At 38.6% G+C, this 25,267-nt stretch overlaps 1 protein-coding gene across 1 annotated transcript in view; it reads left to right on the top strand.

The window, feature by feature from the left end:
• The window catches only part of NELL2 (neural EGFL like 2), a 148,593-nt gene that overhangs the window by 74,718 nt on the left and 48,608 nt on the right, over positions 1 to 25,267 (top strand). The window contains exon 13 of the mRNA XM_074167943.1: positions 7,506 to 7,631. Coding sequence (XP_074024044.1) covers positions 7,506 to 7,631 — 126 coding nt within the window. The remainder of the gene's footprint in view (positions 1 to 7,505; positions 7,632 to 25,267) is intronic.

The following is a 25,267-nucleotide window of genomic DNA, read 5'->3' on the forward strand; positions in this document are numbered from 1 at the left end:
ATGAGAGAAATAGCAGCCACAGTGATTCTATCTGTTGTGATACTCTAACTAGCGTGACATCATTTGAGAGACAGCTGAGTTGTGATTTTGCCCCTTCTTGCTGTAGAACAGGCAGTAATCTACTGGATAGCTTGCAGGAATGTCCTGGTGGGAGGAGACAGTATCCCCTTATCTTGTTTTTTTTTCTGGTGGCTGTTCCTGTTTCTGTCTCAGGGAGGGGAGAGCATGGTTCCACTGGTCTGTCTCTTCCTCAGACTCCCAAATATAGACTAACCCACCCACAGGGGCCTTAACGCAGCTTACAGGTACTGTCCTGTTACGTGTGCATCCGTCTTCCGATAGGGAGTTTTAAAATACACACGTGCAGTGCAATCTGTGCTGTCTCTTCCTCAGAAGAATCTGATATATATTTCTAGTTTCTGTATAAAAATAGTAACGCTCCTTATTCCCCTTTTAAAATAGGGGAAAACAAAACCACCAAGAGTGGCAAGTATTTCTAAATTCTTGACATTCACAGATCAAAATGATGAGAAGCTGTCATACTTAAAAAAAAAAAAAAAAAAAAAAAGAAGAAAAATATTATTTTGCAATTCAAATTTAAAGACCTATTTCTAACCGAGTGCAGTACTGAAGGGGGATGGATCACGAGCTGAAGTCTCAGTAAGTTGTTCTTATATTTGGAATTCACTAATTAATCATATACAACATCCTTTTTATTCTCAGTATGCAGACTACATCAGACTAGTTATTCGGTGCCTAAGGAAAGGCCCCCCCGGGATGCTTTCATGTCTGACACATAACTATATATAATTACTTGTTTTATCATGTATACACTATCCTATGAATTAATTATAAGATATTAAATAGTAAGAAGTTGCAGTTTGCCAAGTAAAACATTACATGATGGCAGACAATATTTGTTTAAAAAAATTTCCTGTCGTATATATTTTTTAAACTACATAAGGTATGTGGAGTCCAGTGATGTTTTCATGAGGCTGAGATGGAGATTCCATTTTCTTCCAAGAGTCTCACTTGCACAGGTAGCTGTTGAACAGTATCTCCTGCTGCATGTTTAACAAGGACAGTTTTATCTCAACAGTCTGTCTTCCTTTCCAAAAACTGGGGCAAGTTGAAATAAAAACAACTCTTTGTACTGTTAAAAATGATATTTCTGAAATGCTGTAATGTTGTATTGTGTCCTTTCAAAGCTGTATAGAGCTTCTGTCAAGGAATGTAGACCTTGAGTGACTTTGCCTTTATTTAAAGAGTATTTTCTGTCCTAATAGCCCCCTCGCAAGCTGCAGGAGATAGACAGAGAAATCATGAACTTAAGCAAAGAACTGACATTTAAAATAACGTGAAGGGAAAAGGACTGAGATGTGTACAATGTGTGTATGTGTTACCTATCTAGTTTAATTGTGGGTGAGGAAAGAACACACCTTGTGCGAGGATCCAATAATTAGAATTTACTTTTATTCTAATGGATGCTTTAGCAGGCTAGTCAAGATATAACAACCTCTTATTAGTTCGATTACAACAGTGCTAACACTTATAATCCAACTCACCCAGTTTCTCTTAAGGTCCATTAATAATTCAATAAAAATCAATAGAGACAAGTAGTTGCCCATTTCCGCTTACCCTCCCTATGCATTGCTCCAGTGACAGCTGTCAGTGGCCCAGGTTCTTTGCTGAGAGCAGCATGCTGAGGATGGTGGGAGGTTATTTTATTTTTTTATGCTTGGTCTCTTTGTATGCTTGAAGTTATTTTTGTATGTTTTAACTCAATACATGGGTTATGTTTTTGTAGTTGGTTCACAAGGTTAGTTATCTGGTGATTCATTAGGTTTTAAGTTTTTGGAGGAGGAGAGATGCACAACTGCAGAAAGGTAGGCAAAAATAAAAATAGTTAAAAAACCCCAACAACAAAAAAACAGTCTCAGAGGTAGATCATATATGTGTGACCACTTGGTGATTTTGATGTTGGAGCCAGGCTTTTTTACTGCTGTTGGTAACACCAAAGGCTCAGGGCTAGAGGAGAAAAAGTCAAAGATTGTCTTCAGAGGGTAAAAGTGATGACAGTTATGGTTGTGCAGTCAGCTGGGATAAATAAAGTGGGAGATTGTGAGAAAATACTCAATTTTGATTGAAGTTGATGTTAACATCCTTTGTGGAATATGTCAGTTGGAAAAATTGGTGCACTGGGGTTGATAGAGCAAAGCACAACAAAAGTGCAGTGATTGGTTTGTGACTGACTGTGACAGTAGTGGTTAAACCATTGGCTTGGCTGGTGATGGAAAGCCTAGGAAGAGTAGTAGGAGGAGAGAGAGCAAGGACTGTTTCAGAGACCTGAGATATTTCGGCCTCTTAGCGGGTGAGAAAGGGTATAGGCAAGAAAAGATGCATAGGAGCATAGTGGTGTAGAAACCAAAGCATGCAAGATACTGAAACCCGGTTGTAGCTGGAAGCGAAGGGAGCCTGGAGGGAATAGGAGCTGGGAAATACAGTTAGGGGAAGTGAGAATTTTTATTGTAGCAATGGACTGGGAAGTTTTAATGTACTAAACACTCAAGCAAGTTGGAAGGAAGAGTTTGAGGATGGATTAGTGTGTTTGGTGATGAAAGGGAAAAACCCAGTACTTTCACAGGTGAGTGAGCTGGTGGGAGCTTGCTTCAGAATTATGGAAGCTATGGTCTGTCTTTTGTCTTTTAAGGAGGAGGAACTGGTGAGGGGAGGGGTTGAAGACAGGAGGAGAGATAAGGTGAGCAAGGTCTGGAGACAGGACCAAACTTACTCAGGTAGAAAGTGAGTGAGGGAGGAAAACAGTGGAGAAACTTGATGCCAGAGATAGAAAGTGGGAACAGAAGGACTGTTGTCAGTGGAGGGAAGAAAAAGAGAAAGAAAAAGGGCAGAACTCTTTTTCCTTTGTGACACTGTCCAGGATGCAGGACAGGCTGTGTTTGTTTTAAATCCATGTTAACCCTTTTCTCTGGTAGTGGTATCTGTGATTGGTCACTCTTCACTCTCCTCTTTTGGTAAGTAACATCTGCTGATCTTGTGATGCACTTTTTCTATGTCAGGGTCCAGATGAGAAGTTCTCAACATTTGCCAGCTTGTCTATTTCTGTGTGAGTCAGGTCAGTAATGATAAAAATAAGGGCCTGACGACCCTTTATGGTGACTGTTGTTACTGACATCCATCCTTGGGATTCTCAGTTGAGAGGCCCAAGACTTGCAGGAATGGTGGGTAAATGATGACCTTGCTCTTGGCAGTGGAGTCTTCGGGTCAGGATGGAGGTTTGCTGATGAAGTTGTGTGGGAGAGGTGGAAAAGCATTAATTACCCTGTTCAGCAGGTAAATGTGGAGCTTCATATTTATGGGCTGTGAAGACAGAACCTTTCATTAACACAAAAAGGGTTTTTTTTGGTTTGAGGGTTTTTGATTTTGTTTGAATTATAAGTCTAATCTATTGTGCTCTTGTGTTCAGAGTAATTTTTGATGCATTTATGAAAAAAATTTATAAATAAAGCTTTTTATGCTCCTGTTTGCTCTCTTCCTAGGTACTTTATTATTTGTTGCAAAAATTCTGTGAGAGCATCTCCCTGCCTGCCATATACTTTTGTAAGCGTGACCAGGGAGATCACTTATGCTAGATACCATTGAGTTTTAAAGGAAATGGCCGGCGGCAGGACACTATCTATAAAGGATCCTCAGTTCTGGAAATAGCCACCTCTCTTTACAGCCCAGATTTACTGACTTAGTACCAGACTCATTTGTTCTGGCAGGCTTTTGTGGTGGATAAAGGCAATGATGGATAGTGAGGCCTAAGAAGAAGCTTTGTTTGTTAGTATGAGGCTTCAGTCAACAATGATTTATAGATTGCAGGTCAAGTTCTCTTCTTTTTAATGGGATTGTAAAACGTAACTGGGAATTTCACTCTGGGGAAGAAAACCCATTAGGATACAGGAGGAAGGGATACAGGGAAACTATTCCTGGGTTACATATTTTGCATAAATTTTTCTGAGTGCTTGGGGAATAAAGGTGTTTTTCTTTTTGTTGGTTTTGATGTTTTTGCAAGTATAAATAAATCATTGAAGTGCAGATTCCAAACACTTTTCCGCTAACCAATTTTCCCAGAGATGCCTCTTTTATCTGTTCCGCTGGGAACAGAGCAGGTTGATGATCTCCATGACTACATTGCTGTCAGTACATCACAGCTGATGGCTCAGTATCACATCACAGACTTCGAGCACACAAGTCTTTATTGTTGAGTGTGTAGAGCCATTGGAGTGGCGCATTCATCCTATTGAACTAACTGACCAGCATCTTACTGGCTAAACAGTAAGACATTAATGTGAATTAATATGCTAACTAGGCTTTTTGGCAGGGGAAAATTAGATAAATGTTGTAGGCTTTCTTAGATATCGAAATGCATCAGGTTTTCTGTTGTACTTGGTGGGTTTGTGTCTAAAGGTGAATAAAAGTGTTTCAACCAGTAAGCAGGATGAAAAGGCTTTTATTTTGGTAGCTTTGAAAGAGAACAGATGTTGATCTCTTTCCCTGCCCCAGTTCAGGCTTCCTTAATCTGTAATTCCTTAACCTAATGTATACGAAGCTTCCATATGCATTGCTAAAGAGGTAATGGAATCGCGTGTTTTTAGTGTGGTCAATGTCTGTGTGACTAGTTGTCATTCGACTGTTATTTTATAATTTTTGTATTATTTATTTTTTGTGTCCAGTGGCAATGTAATTTAGTGTTAAAGTTGCAAACTATTTGTAAAAGCAGCTTCTTACCAGCTGTGCATCCATGTTGTAGGGCGATGGAGTTTTGACACTTGGTTAGGGTCTTTAGGTACTAATTGAATACAATAATGTGATAGTAGCAATAATAATCACTTTATTTCCTTTGCATTCTTTAGACTTTTTAGCGAGCTGGGTGGGAAAGAGTTTTGTTTTCCAGTGAGCATTTAAAAATGTGGACAATATATTTGCAAATTAGTTTGAAAAAAAATCAGATTTGTTCAAATGAAACACTTGAATCCAGAGTTAACCTGATCAGCTGTGGGTTGGCTTTTTTTTTTTTTTTGGTAACAATTGAACAAGCAAGGTTTTGAAATAAAAGCAATTATCAATAAAACATTTTGCAAAACCTTAATACGTGGTGTGTTGGCAAAATGAAAGCTTTAATTTAGAACACTTCTAAATTAGGAGGTTTGAATCAAAGTAGATCTGGCTTTAAGTTTTTCACTTCAAAATGAAAACCATTAGTGTTTTGGGTCTCCTGTGGCTATTTACCTACCAAAGCAATCATTAATATACTTTTCAGAAAGTTCTATTTGATGTTTTTGAGGCTTTGGATCTTTAAGTAGAATTTTATGAGAGTGCCAAAGCCGGCTCCTAGGCAGTCTGTTGACGCCAAGAACATAAGGCCTCTAATTACACGAAGACTGATGTTGTTACTTAAATACAAATCAACACTATTAATTTAATATGGAGTTGTGAACTGGAATTATGAAAGACACAAGTTGTATCATTTGTGGTAGTAGCAGAGGCATATGTTGTAACTGCTGGCTGGTTTTGGAAACTGCACATTTTTGCTTCTGCGGAACACAGGAGATCTGTGCCATTTTCCACTTTTGATGCAAAACCAGCTGCCTCTGTAGTAGTATTGTGATAGCTTCACCTTTTTTTTTGCTTTCTTAGATGACTTTCACAAAATGTGTTTTGAGCCTTAGTATGCTCGCTAAAAATATACATTTATTTGTGTATGTCCATGAAAATGACAAAATTACCTTATCCCAATACCTAATAGAGGTATGATTCTTCCATGCCTGCTGATCTTACAGGGGAAGGAAGGGAAGGAAACCAGCTGAAGTATGTTGGCCGTGAAACTCTTAGGAACTGAATTTGTGCAAAGCAGGGTAGGCTTACCACCCTGAGCATTTGCAGCCTCCAGCTTCTCCAGCAGAATTGTTGCACTGGGTGGAGAAACTGGGGAAAATAGAAGTTTTTTTTCAAAACTGAATGAAACTAGGAAATCACTACAGTACTGGAAGGCAAAGTTTCTTCTGAGAATGTAAAGGGTAAAAAAGAAATAGGCAATGAGTGCGGTTGGTAAGTAGCTATTTAGTTAAAGATGCTGGGAAAAGGAGGTTTTGCGAGATAAGACCTAAACAGGAGTAAAGCACAGGAGTTAACACTGTTGACATTTAGCATCACAGCGTTAGGAAGTCAGCCCTTATTTGAGTTTATATATCCAGTCTATTGTTTTGAACTATCGTCAAACTCTGGATGAGTTTCTGGAATACAACACTGTTTTCCAACCGGAGATTTTATTTTCAACTCTGAAAGCTGTAAACATCGTTGAAAACAGGGAGGAAATCAAAACTGATGAGCAAGAGAAAAACCAAGCCAACAATCCACCCCTTTGATTTTTAACGTACTTTTGTAGCAAGGTTCAGTGACACATTGCATGACAATATAACCACATACAGAACATCTCAGTAATGCTTTCTTTATCATTAGTATTATAGGAACAGCGTGCTACTAATCACTTCCAAATTAATATAGCTTTTCTTCTTTGCAGCATAATAATTATTTGCAGAAGTTTTTTTTTGTAATTTGTGGTGCTTTCTCTGTCTTACCACTGTAGTATAACCTGCTACAAGAAATATGCACCGTTTTGCAGCCCAGTGTAGTCCCAAGACCGACCAGGTTTTGAAGTCCATGCCTACGGTGATTTATGTCTAGAGTTTGCTCTAGAACTTAATACTGCAGCAGATACTCCACCCCAACAAGTATTTTACCAAGTTGCAGTTTTTTCTATCAGAGAAGGTGTTTATATCAGATTCTTTCAGGCTCCTTTCAGATACAGTGTGTGTATATGTATCTATATACATATGTATGTAGATATGTATAAATGCAGATATATGCATTTATATATATTAAAATTACCGATTGGCTACTTTATAGTTCTAAGAGAAACTTATAATCAGTTCTGGTGTGTTTTCAGATCTTACCGTGTTCCTTGCAGTTCTTTCCCAGACAACAATACCTGTTAGATCAAAAGCACATAGAATACATATAGTAGTGTGTTTATGTACTGATGACTGCAGTGACTGTACAGGTACAGGGATGGATGACATTGCAGTCCTGAAGCAGTTGGTCTGCTGTATGGGACCCCAGTTTGGTTTATCTTTTTTTTTTTTGCTCTTATTTAGGTGATAGGAATAACATCATAGGCACTTCAAATGGAAAGATGTAAGCCAATGTATTCTTCTTTGTAACTCCACTAACAGCTGTTCACAGAAGGCTCATGCTGCTTCTCTCATTTGAACACTTCAAGCAGTTGTTTTAAAGGAGAAAGCCAAAAATCATTCTGAAATACATTGCTGCTCAAGTAACTTTTTAGTCTAACCCAGTATTGATGAAAGTGAATAGCGGTGTATCGAGAGATTGTAAAGAGCGCCACTGAATTTGACTTGTGTTCCTCTTTGCCTTATTCACAGACATCGATGAGTGTGCTGAAGGACGGCACTACTGTCGGGAGAATACCATGTGCGTAAATACGCCGGGATCCTTTATGTGCATCTGCAAAACAGGATATATACGTATTGATGATTATTCATGTACAGGTAAGAGCTGTATATTCGTGAAACAAAATAACAGGATGATGGTATTTAGGAGCACTGTTATGATTCTTCCAAAGTTAATCTTTACTAGAGTCACAAAATGTCTACATGAAATGTTAAACAGAATAAAACCGTAAAATAATTCCAAGGATACAATGCAGAAAAGCTGATGCATTTTATGGATTATGTGTATGTTGTATCATTTGCCTGAAATTGTAAGGCAGTCTGGGTCATTTTATAGGTCTGCATAGCTTTGGGTGCTGAAAGAAAAGTTGAAGGCAGGAGGCTGACGGGGAAAATAAGAGAGCAAAAATAGTGTTGTGGGTTACTTGGTTTCCATGTGGCACACCAGTACAACTTCTCTTGGAGTATAATGACTCTTCTGCAAACTTCTGATGGAGTTAAATTTCCTGTGTATTAGAAGAGTCTGTTTCCTCATTTTGAATTCTCCTGCATTGGGGAGGTTCCCCAGCTGAATCCTGAGTTGAGAGGGTGGGAGCTCTGCCTGCCTTGAGCCAGTGGACAACACAGGTGGTCTTATCCCTGTATCTTCCCATTTTGCTCTACTGCCAGTGGATGTTCTAGAGGAGCTGCTGGGTCCATATTGACTTTCTGTCTTCTAGTCTTCTTTTTATTGCAAGGTATTTTAGGGTTATGGAATGAACACTGAACATTTCAAACAGCCTTCCTTATCAGAGCCAGGCTGACTGTAAGTGTTCCTGGGAGCAATGTGTTTTTTCCTACTAGACAGATAAAGCAAATATGATTCAAAGATGTGCAATATTCTCTCAGTGAAGAAAAACATGTGTGAACAAAATAGTACCAGTATTTTGTGTGCACAGGGGAACACATTAGCTCTTTCTATAAGAGGATATATTTGTTCAGTAAAGCTTTCTTGAGTTCATATTATCTAACAGTAAAGCTGGCTATAAATGGATGAGAGTATTCATGATGTTTAGACAGCACTGTTGACTTCATTTCTAAATTTACTTAATTCTGTCTGTTATGTCTTGGCATTTTTGAGCATCAATGATATGTCTTGGTACAGAAACAGCTTCTTCATAAACTGGCACAATTTGCTTGCCCAAACACGCACAGCACTCAGGAACCTAGTTTTCAAACCACATATGTGTGATATTTGTGTGAACTGTCTTACCTGTACTTGACATTCCTTTCACAAACACTGGCAAGCACCGTTTTACTGCAGTAAACCCAGTTCTTGAAGAACCAACTTATACTCGCAGCAGGTCCTTTCTGAAGCAACCAGTATGTTTCTGATCACTTTCTCAGCTGAGTAAAGCAATTGTTTCACTACCTACCAAGCGTGAATGTTGGGATTATTTTAGGACTGGTTTTGTCTAAATCACTGTGATACTTTTTCTGCTTTGCTTCCCTTAACTTGCTGTTCTGATTGAACTCTGCAAATGGTAAACCATCGCAAACAACTTCAGAGGGGCATTTGGTGCCTATAAATATAATAAAGGTATTTCTCAGTACTCTGCACATTGTGTTCCCCATATTTGCTGAAATGTACTGTCGTGAAATTCAGTGTAGTTCAAGAGCTCTGGAAAGTCAAACTGGTGTAAAACTTGCTGAAAAACCATTATAGATCTCACATTCCAAATTGAGTTTGTCTCCACATCTGTAAATAATAGCTTCCTCTGAAATCAGCCTGTTGGGTGACAAAATGAATTATTTATTTTCCACCTTTTCCTTGATGAATCTGGGAAGAGTTAATGCAAAAGAAAGTGAAGTAGATTAAATAGTTTTTTAAGTTTTCAAATCTTAAGACTTACTGGGCCAGATGAACTATAAGTCATGCAGTGACTTTCTATATGTCTGAGCAACGGCACTTGCTGTCATTTGGGACCTGGAGATCTTCTTGGAGTTAAATTATAGGTAATTTTGGATACTGAGGGGCAACCAGGAGAATGCAGTGCCTGTTGGGTGGTAGAATTTCCCTGAATGGCAACCAAACATCATTAAGTGTATATCTCACAAAATAATTGCATTTTTTTTTTCTGATTCCACAACTACTGGGAGTACCTCTGGTGGAGGCACTGGTCAGTTACTGAAGTATCCAGACTTATGAGACTGTTGCATGACATTTCCACCAAACAACTAGTGAGTGAAAGGTTAATTATGTTTTTGAAATTGCAGGAAACAGCATACATTTAAAGTCATGTGCTTTGATTAGTAAATGGCATTTTGTGCTTGTTTTAGTCTATATGAGTGTCACTGAGAGCATTTACATTATAGTACTGTATTAAAGCAGGTGGCAAGTGTCTATATTTGTACATGAGACTGCTAGTTGTTCTTCACCCCTCAGCATATTCTTTCCTCTTTGCTGGTTTTACCTTCTATTAAAGCTCCTGATTTTGGAGACTTTCATGTGCACCCATTTGCCCAGATATAAATCTAAGAGATGACTTGAACACAGGTAGGGAGGGTATGTTGCTGTGGTTTTAACATGGAGTCTATGGAAGTTTTAAACTACTAGATTGCTTGGCTTTGTCTCTCCTGAAGTCAGTGCAGTAGAAACACTGACCGTGTTGACAGGACATTGCTGAAAGATGTGTATGTTAATAAATCAGTGCAAAATAGCAGTGGGAAGGAGTTTGTGATGCTAATGACAGTGCTTAGCTATCCTGCAGACAGACCAACAGGTTTCGTCTAGGCTGTTATGCTTGGGTATAGCTGACTTTTCATAAGCATGATTTTCTCTTATGGCATACTGCAGTATTTTAAAGCAAGTAGTTTACAAGAAAAACTCATTATACGTCCCTTTATTTTCTTTCTTTGATTGGTTTGTTTGTTTGTTTTTAATTTAAGTGGAGCCTTAATGAAGTTCAACTAAACAAATGATATCTAGGACTTGAGAAGGAGAAATATTTTCCAAATATGTTTTGTTTAGAGATTTGAGCTAATAAAGTGTGTTAGAGATCTCAACCTGTCTCAGCCAACCTTGCATTTGCTCTATTTAAGTCCATCAATTTTATGATTGTAGAAATCTTTGCACTTTGAGAATCGAGATACCAACTTGTCTGTTCCCAGCACACCTCACTGTGCGTTATGAGCTCACAGCCCATTCACTGCAGCTGGGAATTATTTTGCTTAAGCTCAATTTTCTTGTCATGACAGTGCTAGTTCTTGAAGCTAAGGGCATAAATCAAGCCTTTTTATCTGGCAGAAAAGCAGGAAAGTAAGGAGAAAAGCAATCATGATAGACCAAAGAAACAGAGCTCTGCAAATTAAGGAGATATGTTTAAAAGGTTTTGTGAAGAGTACCCTGTTTAACTCAGCATGTCTGTGAAAATAAGGCTGTGCACTGTCCTTAACAGAATTTTCTGGGTTTTCCATTTTTCTTTTTTCTTCTAATAATCAGATTTATTGTAGAAGCTGCACAGAATAGTTGATGCATTCCATAGCCTGTACAAAAACCTGGTGTTTACAGCTGGAAAAAATGAAAAGTGGGAAAGATGTCTCTAAAGAAATGGTATTTTAAAACCAAATAAAACACTGATATGCAAAATAAGTTTATGTTCATACCATTGGGTAGTCTCTGTTTTATGTAATTCATGCAAAAAGTGGGTATTTTAGGACCTAACTTTTGCATTGTTGTTTTCTATTTTCCTCGAGATAGCTGGAAGCATCAGCTTTGATAGCATCAGTTCTCAGCTACCGCAGAAGGGTGTTATAAGGGTGCCTCTTGCCAACTACTCAGTCATGCCACAGAAGCCTCACACAGACATCTCTTGTGCACAAAGGCAATTACGAGTATTTTAGGGGCACCTTGGTACTGCAAGCATACTACAAAAACCACCAAAGTCTCCTGGACTTATGTTGGTGTGGTTGCAGAGCATGCAATTCTGTTCAAGTCTCTCAGTACTCGTGTACAGAGAGGCCGATGCACTCTGTTTTTTGCCAACGTTTGCAACTAAATTCAGTCATTCAACCCTCTTTTGCCTTTTGCAGATTTTAAAGTTGTTGGCAAGTCTCTATTTGCCTCATTGGCAATTCTGAGTTTAACTTGTCGGCTGAAATATCAATGAAACTGAAGGGGAAGCAGATTTTTAATCCAGTTCAGGAATAACAAGAATAGGGCAAACAAGCAACAACTGACCCTGTGTGTTACTAAATGATAATTTTTAAAAAATATATTTCAGGTCACACTGTTTCTTGTAATGCTGTGTGATCGAATCCAGTTATGGAACTGTAGCTGTGCATAAAATAGCTGACTTACTGTAAGCTGGACCAGAAGCTCTGGTAGTACATCATTGGGAATGTTACTAAGCAGGAAGAAAATATTCTGTAGCTTGGCATTAATATGTCATTGTTTGCACAGGATAGCTGAAACACGGGAAGGAGATGTTGAAAAATTATACCTGAACCTTGATTAGGCAGGTTATGATGTGAGTGATGTCCATGCAGCTCGCTGACAGACAAACGTAAAATGTCTTATTGTTCTGTTCTATGCACACATATATAATTTAGCAGTCATTGATCAAAATAGAAGAGAGACATAAAATCAGTGACATTGAAGGGTTTTTCTCCTGTATGAGACATTTGAAAAGAAATCTGCACTATCTATCTCTGTCAGAGTCCTGGGCACAAAAGACTGATTTAGACAGCACATAGCTTCTTCCAAAACACCTCCAGACTCTTTTTTACTGGCATATTTATTGCAAGTTTTACAATAGATCTGAATTACATTTTGAGTTTCACAACAAAAGATGTAATGAAGACATCAATTTCAGATTTTGTTATTTGTATTCATCTTGGAAGTGAGATTTGCAGGGTTAGATTGAGTTAGTCACAACCATATTTACACAGAGATCTGTTGTTCATGACTGATTTTATGTTCAGAAATCAATCATAGCTATGAGAAGGGGCGATGAGTCCTAAGCTGCACTGATATGCCAAATGAGTGCACAAACTGTAAATTAAAGGTGTTAAAAATATGCCCTGGGCTACTGTGCTTTCCCCACATTGGTATCATCTCATTCCCTTTCCACTTTGCTTCACGGGACCTGAAATGTAATGGTGTTGTGCTGGGGGAAGGAAGGCAGAAAATGGCATGAGTCTCTGCTGGGGTAGTTTTATATGTCTAGCAATATGCTGCATCATCACTGTTAGATATGATTAAATCTGAATGCCTTAGTATTTTCCTGGGATAATAACACATCCCTACTCTGCCCGGGATTACAAAAATGCATGGGATGTTTTCTTGGCTGGAAAAAAGAAAGTTTTCCTTCTAGAAACAAAGATGCATCCAGTGTCACCTCCAGTCTTTCAGGCTGCTGTGTAATCCACAGCTGGTAGCAGTGCTCTGAACAACGCAATACATATCCTTTCCTGCACCATTTATTATTATTAGTTTTTTAATGGAAAAGGGAGAAGTTAGGAAATGAGAGATGAGGGCTCTCTCTTTTTCACACTCAGATCTAACAGTGAGGAGTTCTGACTAGTCACAGTGGATGGTTAATCACGTTTAGTCTGAACAGATGTCTTTAGTCTCCTGCCTTGGGACCATTCACCTATCTTAAGTAACCCATCAAAAAGGAAACAGAAGAAAGACCCTGTGAGATTTAGTGCCTCATCCCTGGATCTTATTAAGGCAGGGGAAGATGCATGCCATGGCCTGGGGAAGCCATGTATTTTCTGAGCCTCAGATGATTTTTAAGGCTCTGTTTCTGTGCAGTCTCATGGGCCACCATCTCTTTTTTTTTTTTTTTCCCCTTTCCAGTGAGCATAAAAGGGGTAAGTGACTCTGATGGAAGTGCTGGTGGTGTGCTCGGCCTCTGTGGGTGGGAGTCCCTATGGGGATGTGGGGAAGGTAACGTGGCGGATGTTCCCCTCCCAGAGAATTCCTCCCTGGGGTCTGTTTCGTGTTTCACACTTTGTGGTACTGGAGAGGGAGGTGTTGGGGCTCTCCATGAGTACCCTAGGATGGAATCTTCAGTTGACTCTCCCTGTACGTGTTGTCTGGGTAAGATGATAAATGGCTGAATGTAAGACAGACATATGAAGTATGGACTATGTTAGTATATAAACCAGACTCCGAATTAATGTTTGTACATGCTGTCTTCTCTGGGGCTTAGTGAATTATCTATTACATGTTTCTTTTTTGTTCGTTTGTTTGTTTCTTTTTTTTGTTTCTTTTTTTTTTTTGATAAGAGTGAAGGATCTACAACTTTGTATCCCGACACCAGCGAGGTTTTACAATTTCACTGTACTTTGGCAGGAAATACATGTGAATCCTTAACTAATTAATCATTAAAAACATATCAGGCATCTTGCAAGTGGTGGCCTACTTCTTCTAAGCATGGTCTGGCCACATGAGCTTCCACTTCCATTCCCACAGCAGTGCTGAGCTGTGTGGAATGGCTCCCACGTGTGGCTCATGTATGTGTTTTAAATGCATGCAGACCTTGTAACTTTTTTTCATAACCATTTTGCTAAATCCATTCCAGATGATTTTGTCGTTCCTTTTCATTTCACTTCAGTCAAGTCATGCTGATTTTTTGCCATTGCTTGCTTTTAGAAAGAAGTAGCTTGGAAGCCGAAGGAGATGGAAAAATAGGTGGAGATTCTAAGTCTGTGAGGTCATTATCGTGCAGTACAGCCCAGTACCATCGTGTTGTTGCTCCTGGGTTTGTTTTCTCACCTCTAAAGAAAATTGTGAAGGACTTTTTATGACATACCATGACTGTGGTGGGAACATTTGCAAGGTCTTAATCTTCAGAGTTTAAATAGATGGAAGGCATGAAGTACTTCTTTAGAAATAAAAGGACTGGGTGGAATAGATGGATGGCTTTGGTCTTTGGTCTTTTTGACTTGGCCATATGGAAGGCCTACTCAAAACAATGAAAGAAGTGTTGAACTCACTGGACTTTAAGTTGGTGTGTCCAACCAGATCTTGCTAGGCCTCCCTCCTCCTCTGTCCCAGCTTATCTAAGTCTTTATGAGGCTCAGAGACCTTTCTAACAACTTTTTCCTGAAAACAGTGTCGATGCATTCAGCAGCATTTAATTTTTTCGTGCAGTAGCCTTTCACAGTAAACTGAAGTCTAGTAATTGTTTCCACATAAATTACCAAGAAGCATGGCAGTAGCAAGTTGAGTGACACCTGAAATGTTAATTCTTTGGAATACTGGCAGCTCTGCATATTTTTCAAATCAAATTAAATCACAAATCTGTTGCAAATTTGAAGGAATTCCAAGACCAACATTAAAACAATTAAGGGTCTGGGGAGATTGACTTGACATATGGGAAAGATTTAAGGAGAAAACTACACATTTAGCTGCATAATGATGATGAATGTGCAAAAAGTAGGAATTATGATAACAATAATGCTAATTACAATTACTTCAGCGGTTTCAATAGTAAAGAGAAAAATATAGGGGAAAGGCCTGCACCACTGCAGATCAGTGGCCAGTGCTTTTTGACATTAGTTTTTCACATCTGACCCATATTTTTGCTCTTTAATGATACTGTCTGTGGGATGACTGAAACAAATTCACCTCAACATAATGCATAGAAGACAGCTTGTCGCATTTTCCCCATTCTGCGCTTATGCATCCGATACTTTCTCACCTATCTTTATGCTTTTTTTTCCCATGCAGAGAAAAGCTACTGTAAGGCTGATGTAATCCAGAGTTGAATGAAGTCATTCAGCTTCTGTGTTTAAAGCTGCACGCTTGTCCTCAGTTAATTAACAGTATAAAATCGTCCTGCTTTTCCAGACACACAAGAACATCCACAAGTCATCCCAAAGATAACAAGAGCTGATAGTTCTTAGTACCTTGGTAAATGAGGCCATATTATAATAAGTGACTAAATATGGCCACAAGATGCAACTTTATTCAGCACTGCTGTATACCCTTTACCCTTCACTGCTGTGAAGAAGATAAAAAAAAGTCTGTGACCTCAAATTAGTCATATGCTCATAATATACCAGCTTTGTTACTTGAAAATACAGTAATGTGAGATACGATCACAATAAAAAAGCTGATTTCTTCCTGTTTATTTCCCTTGACTTATTTTAATGAATTCAGCAACATTTCAAGTCTTCCTCAAGTTCTGCAGTTTGTAGAACAGCTGAGCTCATTGACTGTGCTTAAATAAAGACAGAAGAATGGCACAGAATGGTGCAAGGGACAGAGCAATAAACAAGCACACTGACAGGGGCTGTTGCAACATCACTGGCCTGACATACTATGGCTTGAGTAAGGAAATGTTTTAGTCAGCAAACCACCAGAGAACACATGCAGTTCTGGATTTATAATGATGTGGGCAAGACGAACGATGTCTTTTCCATCTCTGATTTTGGTGATCTCCCTTGCCCTCCCCCCGGCCAATTAAATGAGAAGTAATGTGCATGCACATGCATTATCACACAGTGTAATCCAGACTCCGCTGAGGTGATGGTGGCCAGCTATACTGTCAGGGTTGCTGTTAGTAGTAAACACCCTAGAAGTCAGCTTATATGCACAGAGCATTTTGAACTCAAACCCTGTTTGCTTCTGATTTCCATTACTTGGCCCAGTTTCCATTCTGCTTTATAGAATGCCAGCCTACATGAAGCTCTCAATCCTCTTTCAGGATAAATTCTCTCCAATATCCACTTTCTAGCTGTAAGATCATTCACAAAGCTAATAAAGGAATGATCATTCAGACTGAGCTTGTTGCTATGCTACCGCATTACTAAGATAACAACAAAACTCATTTTTATATATCTACTATATCTTATGCAAGGGAGCTCATTTATGCTTTATTTGGATTGAATCAGGTTATCATTGACGGCTTAGTTTGGAGACTGTTTAAACTTAGAATGAGACCTTTTTTTTTTTTCTTCCTAGATAATACTTTTTAGTTCCCATTTCCTCCTTGGTTACTGACCCAATTCCTAACAACTGTTCATCTGACTATGCAATTATAACATGATTGATTTCTCAGCTGATCAAAATCCAACACATTTTTAAAGGGTCTTTGGTAGAATATGATTTGAGTTGATAAACAGAAAATATATTCCCTTGACAAAGATACAAATGTATGATCTTCAGTATTGGATGCTTATTTCTTTTACATAAATAATTCTTTTACCAAATATATGTGTATTTGGTATATGTCTGTGTGTGTATATCTATATCGATCTATGAATGCATTACAGAGCTGGATTCCATATTGGTCTTAGGAATAGAAGGTGGTAAAAGTTATACCAAAAGCAAGTCTCTAACTGTTTTGCATTTTTACAGATTCTGTATACTGTTTAAAATCTGTCTTTCTGCAGAAGCAGACATTAGAATTGATTATTTTGTTTTATAAGGCATGTATTTTCCATTCTTAGAGTGATGAAGTATTTTTCAATATATAAAAGGAGGTACAGGTATCAACTTGAGAACATAATCAGTTTGAAACAGGAACTCAGAAAAGAGGGAATGGAATGGAATGGAATAGAATAGAATAGAATAATTTCAGTTGGAAGGGACTTATAATGATCATTTAGTCCAACTGCCTGACCAATTTGGTGCTGACCAAAAGTTAAAGCATGCTGTTAAGGGCACTGTCCAAATAAACACTGACAGGCTTGGGGCATCGACCACCTCTCTAGGAAGCCTCTTCCAGTGTTTGACCACCCTCTTGGTAAAGAAATGCTTCTTAATGTCCAGTCTGAACCTCCCCTGGTGCAGTTTTGAACCATTCCCAGTCATCCTGACACTGGATACCAGGGAGGAGAGATCAGCACCTCCCTCTCCACATCCCCTCCTGTGAGATCTTTCTTTCATGTAAAAATTCTGAAATTACAATGTTTTCAAATATTTACATTGCTTAATATTTGTCTCACAGTATTATGACAGGCATCCAATGTACCTCCTCTTTCTCAGTGTTCTGAACACCTCTGGAGCTCCCAAGCACCCAGTGTCCCTTGACAGCTTCTGCAATGCAGTTGTGTGCTGTGTCAGTACAATATGATTGAAAATTAGAGGTGTAGGGGTATAGGAAAATTAACAGAGTATATTATAAAAATAGAAAATCTAACAAACCATACAGCACTGCATGAATTATTCATTTCCATATCTAATTACATTGACTCTTCATGTTAGAATTTTACTGACGTTGACATAAGAAGTAGAATTTGGTTTGCAATTAAGACACCCAAATGTAGATGTCTTCATCTAAGCTCACATTGTAATTGACAGAGGTCAAGGATTCAGCTGGACCCAACTCAGTGTCTATCTAAAGGTTCTAGGCAGTCGTCATCAAGGGTTAGTAGATCTAACACAAGATCTACCCTGTAGGTCTTGTGCTTTTGAGTGACAGCTGTATGCAAGCAGAGTAAGTGGCCTCTTTCCATGTGTTTGAGCCCCTTATCTGTGGGCAACTCAATCCCATGTCTATTTTACACTTGTTGAGTTTTGTAGGTTACACTGACCGAAATAGGAACTCAGATGCCTATAGCAAGATCTGGTTGCTTGGTTATAGGTCTAGGGCCTTTTTAGATGGTGGCTGTGTGTCCTCCTTGCTCTCCAGTTGCTATTACAGCCTTCCTATGGAGCCTTGTATTCCAACCTTAGCTGATGTCTTGGGTACCCGTGAGGTGCCAGGCTAGGTGTGTGTTTATGGAGTGGAATCCTGCCCAGTAACATGCATGTAGGCACCTGAAGGTAAATACCTTAATCTGGAGCTGAGTTGCACCCAGAATTACCAGCAACCAAACAGCTGCAGTTTTTCTTTAGAAGAGTTTATGTACAAGAGACTGAAGGGTACCTGGGGTATTGTCTTGTCAAAACTTCTTCGTCTGCTCATCCCAATACTGGATAGTAGTTGTGGACTGTAGGAATTAGGATGATGGTTGTGAGAGGATGGCTAGTATTAATTAACCACAACATGACATCCTTTCACAGCTGGACATCCCCTGGCCCATCCTTCTGTGGATGATCACAGACTGTGAAAGATAGACTGCAAAGATCAGGAAACAGAGTAGGTAGCCGGGAGGACAGTTTATTTGTAGTTGTAAGGATCTTTCTGGCTCGGGAGATGGGAATCTGCTGCTGTCTCATTGAGTGAGCCAGAAGTGAAGGGAGTTGGATAGCTCACATCTATCATGTCTGAGCCAGCTGGTGATTGCCTCTTGCTGGGAGACGGTAGCCTGTTCTCAGAGGGACTCCAGCCAAGGTCAGTGAGAGACTGGAGCTACTGTATGAAGAAAGACAGTTTTTAAAGAAAAGAACAGTGGAGTTATTTAAGGTTGTGTGGTCATGTTATATTGAAGTGAGCAGTTTTCTACACATTCATGGTAAAATCAAGGTGACTAGAGCCATGGTATAAATTAGCCAGGTTTTGAGGGCAGTAGATACAGCTGGCAGTATATGGGTATAATGTCTGTCAGTCTGCTGTCATTCTACTCTTGAAAAATGTTTCCAATCTTAAGATAGTGCAGCTGTTAAGAAAAGGCAGAGGGTAAGAAAGGTAATGGTCTGTCAAGACTCATAAGAGGAGACATAACATTTTAAAATTTTGTCCAGGGCTTCAGAAGTCTTTTCTTTTTAATATTAGAGCTGCAATTTTTTTCTTTGAATTAATATGGATGTTTCCTGTTAGGACAGATATGAATCCCTGTATTATTTCTGTTCAGACAGTCTGTGAGCACGGAAACTCTTAATTCTTTATAATTTGATTCCCACTGCATGCTACATGGCATGTCCAGTAATCAGTGACTCCTGAAAGAACGTAAAGTGTCCTTTGTTTTTCAGGAAATGTTTAGAAGAGATTAACCTGCTTTATGCTAAATGGCAGACTGTTTCCTTAACTCATATTTTATACTGTCAGTCATTATAATTTAGTATTTGCCATCTTCTTTGACAAATTCTTCTTAGGTTTGTCTCTGCGATTAATCTATATCAGTATTACTCCCTTTTGTCAGTCTTTTGGACTGATGATTCTTGACTTACTAAAACAGATGTACTTCATTGCATCAAACTGCTTCTTCAAAATAGAAATTCATTTCCTCAGCCAGAATAATTCAGAAATAGCTTTTTGGGTTACAAGCCTCCCTTCCAGTAGCGGCCTTACTTGTGGTACAGACCCCTCAACCACAGCAGGGGTTGTGTCCTTGTTAGTCCTTCTTTGCACATGAAATTATGCTGAAATGTACCCTGAAATGCGTTGGTGCACAAAGTAAACATATTGGGCTTATCCACTTCACTGACTCATCCAGTATCTATGTTCCTATGCGTAATCCCGAAGAAAGACTTATATTTTTAGTTCTGCATGTAACTTCTGATTCACGCTGAAATCTGCTGATGATTCTGCAGCTGGCCTGTGGCTGGTCCTGCATGAATGTGTAGCATGGAAGCTAAAATGGCACTTTTTCTGCCCTTCTGATTCTGTCTAAAACTAGTTTCAGTTGCAACATTTGCTCAGTCTGTTTGCCAGTTCACCTAAATGAACAAGGAAGACAGAGTGATCAGCAGGACCTCTCTGCGGCAGTTGGAAAGAGAGTGCCAACAAGAAGGAACAAATACCACCTACTGAGAGTATATATATATAAACCCCATCCTTGGGGTTTTGTTCTACTGATGCCCCAGGAAGACTGGCCAAATCATTGTCATTAATTTGAAAAGCCCGATTATACAGAGGGAAGCATCACTGTCTAAGCTGTGCTCCTGTACAACAGAATTCTAAGGTTCCTGGGTGAAATTTCACTTCTGCTAGTCAAGATACATATTGTGAGGCAGTGTTTCTGAAAGTACCATGTCTATAAAAGATACTTGTTGTTTTTCCTGAGGACATTCTCAATATAGAGAGCTGTTCTTTCTTGTGGATAGAGAACTGTTCTTTCTTGTGGAAGTTTTTTTGGTCTTGTTTTTTGTTTGGTTTTTTTTTTTTTTTGTTAAGAAAACACTAAAGGTTTTGAGGCATCTTCAAGACTGAACTAGAAAACTGAAAACAGAAATTATTTAAGAAATGGTAATCAACTTACTTTCTTGAAATCAGTCCCCTCTACAATTTTTGTAGTCAGATGTGCAAAAATTAAGGCAATCCACGTCAAATAACAAAAAAGTTTGAAAATCTTGATGTTTCTCTTGAGAACCAAGAGCTCTGTCAAGAAACTTAGCAATAAAACAGGGGGCTGCTCTACCTAAAAGGTTTGTAGGAGTTTTTGTAGGAGTGTTTTTTCCTTCTGACAAGTTTCCAAATCATCTTAAAAAGATTATGTCTGTTCCCTACTGTTGTTATATGCTGCAATCTTTTCGCATCATCTTAAGTATATTCTTAGGAGAAATGCTGCAAAGAATTGTATCTATTTTATATTTTAAAAATGAAAGGTATTCCAGGGAAATGCCTGCAGTCAGCTAACTTGATTAGCCTGTAACTCACACTGCTCTAAATCAAAAGTCACTGTTGTCTTCTGTAGCTGTTCTTTAAAATTGTCACAAGAAGGCAATGAGAATTAAGTATCCTAATGTTTTATCACTTAATATTTTTACCTCATGTTTTGCTTTGGGAATAAACATTTTGTGAAAATGTCAACGTACGTACTTATTTGCATTTTATTCCTTCATTTTATTTACCTGTTTCAATGTGTTCCCCTTCCAATATATTAATAAAAGAAACAAACATTTGATTTAAATGGGGAACAGAATTTCATTGTGAATGCTTATTTTCTAATGCAAAATAACATTAAAGTGCTGGACTGTTTAATCATGCAATAAAAGACGAATTTAGACCATCCCAAATATCTGTCTTGGCAGATATTGGACCTAATTTGTAAATACTTCCTAAGTTAATGTCCAAGTCACATGGAAATGGAGATTTGGACTGGACTGACAAAGATAAGCAGCTCTGAGTCACACAGACCAATCACCAGGGAAAATATATTGTCAGCAACAGTAATTACATCAGGTAATTGTGTCATTTACCCTGCTACAGACCACTAAATGTGATGAGTTTGGAACACACCAGCTGTCACACAGTGTTAACTTTCATGTTCAGGATTTGGAAAACTGTGGTAGAATCTTTTAATGATGGTGTGTTTGAAAAAATGAAGATAATGGTTTCACACTGTTCAAAGTGGGCATAAATGGACAGATTTTTTCAAGATAAGAGGATTGATTTCTGGAAAAGTAGGGGTCCATCAAGAGTAATCTGTTTCAATTATTTTTTTATGTTTTTAATAATATGGAATGTGCACATGCTTGGTAAGAAGAATTGATTACCTTGTTCCTAGTTCTTCGGAAGGTGGAAATGTATGTAGAATTCAACTTAACTTCTGTCTACATTGTTTTAATGTTTGCGAGGTAAATAGAGAATGTGATTGGTGGTTGCCTGAATCTCTATTCCAGTCTGCTTTGAATACCCCGTGTTTGTTCATTTAGTATACCTTCCACGGAGTACTTTGAAGTCCTCCAAAGTTGTTCACAGCATCTCAACTTTAATCCTAATTTTTCCAAAGAGAAGACATGTAAAGGAATTAGGATTACAAAGGTGAAGTCATCCTGGTATGACAGTAGTATCAGGAAAATGGAATATCTGGCCAGGCTTTGGTTTTTTTTCTTAACTCTGTGGTTTGACTCTGAATTGATATTTTGAGTATTTGAGACCTAACGATACTGAAGACTTAATGTCATCCTTGGTTCTGCTTATTAGAGGAATTCAAGGTGGTCTTAAATAGGACAGTGGATTTGATGGCAGAATTTTTCAAGATATGTAAAGTTTACCATCATGTGCTTATGCAAATATTATCGATATAGAACACATACAACTATCCATATATGTAAATACAGAAATAATTACTTGTAAGTTGATTGGCACTAGCAGTTGCACTGTGACAACAAAGCATAGTGTGGGCTAGAAAGTCATCCCATGAAACAAGTAAGTTAGGCAATGTCAAGTTTCATACCATTGCAGGGGCGGGAGAAGGAGGATGAAAGCTAGTGTCATTGCATCCCCATTATTATTCTGTGCTGTTTTTTGTTAGAAGCAGTGCAGTCGGCTCTGCAGGATATCTCCTGGCATCAAGGACTGTGTCTGAACTGCAGAACCACTTCCTGGCTTCCATGGCTGCGTATGTGTGCTAGCTCTTCCCTGATGCTGTGCTGTGGTGATAACTGGCTGTACCATTCTCCCCAAGTGCTTTTGTTTCCAGGGAAGGCGGCTTAGGTGCAGTGTTTGTGAAGGGTGTGTTTGCCGTGCTGGTTTGGTGCACCTCCATAAACTATGAGCCCTAGGGAAAACCAGGTGCATCACTAGAGATGGTATCAAGGCTAACCTGAGGGCAACTTTACTATCACTGAAGCAATTTTTTTCCCCGTCTTCAAGTAGAAAACTCTTTTCAAAGTTAGGTGAGCAACACCAAAGGAAGGCCTCCTACCCCATTGAGCTCAAGCGCTACAGTTGTCTCTTCAAAAATAGTACTGTCCTAATTGATACCCAGTGAGTCATCTGAGTACCTGTGTCACAGGACCACCAGGGAAATAAGATGAACCATTTCATGCATTAAGAAATCTCCCTACTGCAGAAGAGGACAGAAAACCCATTTGTTTCCTGATAGTTATGGTTAGGTAAGTTGCTCCAGGTTCCTTCGGACAAGAGCAGGATCAAAGCAACAGCAGCATTTCATCTACCACCGTGGTGCCTCTTTTTCTTCACCTTAACAAGCGCTGTCCTTGATAATGGTAGTGGTGCTGTATGTCCTAACTGTGATTTTCCCAGGAGTCCATGGGATGAGCTGGCAAACCCTGGTCACGATGCTATCCCAAAAAGAATAGAAAAGGAGCACCAGGTGTCTTCAGAGGGCTTTGAGTACGTCTATAGTTTATCAAACAGACTTTGGACAGTACTCAGTTACTGAGACCTCTTTCTCCTGTCCCGTTGTATATCCATCCTTCTCTTATCTCCATGCTGGAAAATAGCATTGCTCAGAGGTGTTTTTGTGGAGCCCCCTGCTTATGTAGATTCTCTGTAAGTTGTTGCTAGTGAAATACAAGAACAGACAGCAAGTTAGGAGCCTCAGCAGCAGTCAGAGAGCGACCTTTCTGCTTTCTTTGTAAAACAGAAATATGTGTAGGATGGAGGCCAAATATCCAATACACATATCTGTTCCTGGTGGGAGACTTGCATAACATGGAACCTTTTAGTAAGGAAACAGTAAATTAAAAGGATTGGCATTAGGAGAAGAAGGAAAATGAACATTTTTCAGTTGGCTGAGGAAATTGGAGTAGAATATTTACAGCTCTGGTCTGGCTATTCTACTAGCAATAAGGTGGGGAGCACTACTATAGATGCAGAATTTGCTATCCTTGTCATTTTTGACAACATAATAGAAGATTTTGAAAGCATCAGTTTATCATAAGTGCCTGGGAGGTTTCGTGTACAATACAAGTTGGAATTTTAAAAGATTTACCTAGGAACAAATAATGCATCTCTGTAAATAAATAAAAAAATAATAAAAAAGAATTTATGGAGAAAGTCTAAATTATGAAATACCTTTTAAAAGATAGAAATCTTGTTTTAAAATGTCAATGGTAAAAGAGACAAGATATAAAGAGATCAGTTTGAATTAAGGCGAGAAAGAAGTGGATGACAAGGTCACAGACCTTATGTCTAGACTGAAATCTCTTAAGGTGGGATTTTCAATATCATTTTGCATTTGCATTACAGTCCTGCCATTGAAATCAGTGAGAGTTACAGATTTTCCTTTAGGGGAAACAGTTAGGCCTATGCTAAGTGCTTTAGAAAATCCTTTCCTTAAACTTTTCTGTTCAAGAAGGAATATAGAAAATGGCAGACATGAAGGAAAGTGGAAATAAATTAAAGCTTATCTAACTTTAGCTGTCATACTAAATGTTCTTCAGTGCATTTCCTCTGCTTAACTGGTTGAAAAGTGTAAAAATTCACAAGATGTTACATGAAGTAGCACTGATTAATATTACAATAGAAGCCTCGACGAGAGACTTGTATTTTGCAAAAATATGTCTTGTTCCATGAAATCAGAAATCACAATTACAGTACACATTTTGAAGATGGAGAAATTTAGATGGGTTTAAGAACATTTAAATTATTTGTTCAAGAGCTGTGGAGGAAGATGGAGGGAGTAATGGTAGGACTGCCTTGAAATATGTATTTTACCCATCAACTTGTCTGTTGCGGCTGAGACTGAGAATATCTTTATCTCCCTGAGTTCCAGAAGATCTTGGCATAAACTTCTTAGTGTGCACGTAGCACAGGAAGGGTGGACTGGTCAATATCCAATTCATGCATTAGGATTTTCAAGCTGAGTCCTGGGGGAGAATATAACCTGCATAGAGCCATAAAATCCATTATTAGAGCTACAGAATTTGGGATTACTAGTGAACATTTCAAAGGGGTTTACAGCTAAGAGTTACATATTCCTTCAATCTAGGAGGAAAACCCAGAACAGGAATAAGGAAAAGAGATTTTGTACAAAGAAAAAAAGTCTTAAAGTAAGAGTAGGAAGAAAAGTATATGCCTCTTGCAGTGTTTGGTGTGCAAAAGTTTTCTTTAGGTGAAAGTCTGTTGTGAAACAAAACATAAAATTGAAAATCTTCTTAGAATATATTTTAAAAAAAATAGTGTTTACAGGAATTAGAATGTCCCATACTTTTGGAAGTTATA

This window comes from Numenius arquata, chromosome 2, assembly GCF_964106895.1.
Source record: "Numenius arquata chromosome 2, bNumArq3.hap1.1, whole genome shotgun sequence".
NCBI lineage: Eukaryota > Metazoa > Chordata > Aves > Charadriiformes > Scolopacidae > Numenius > Numenius arquata.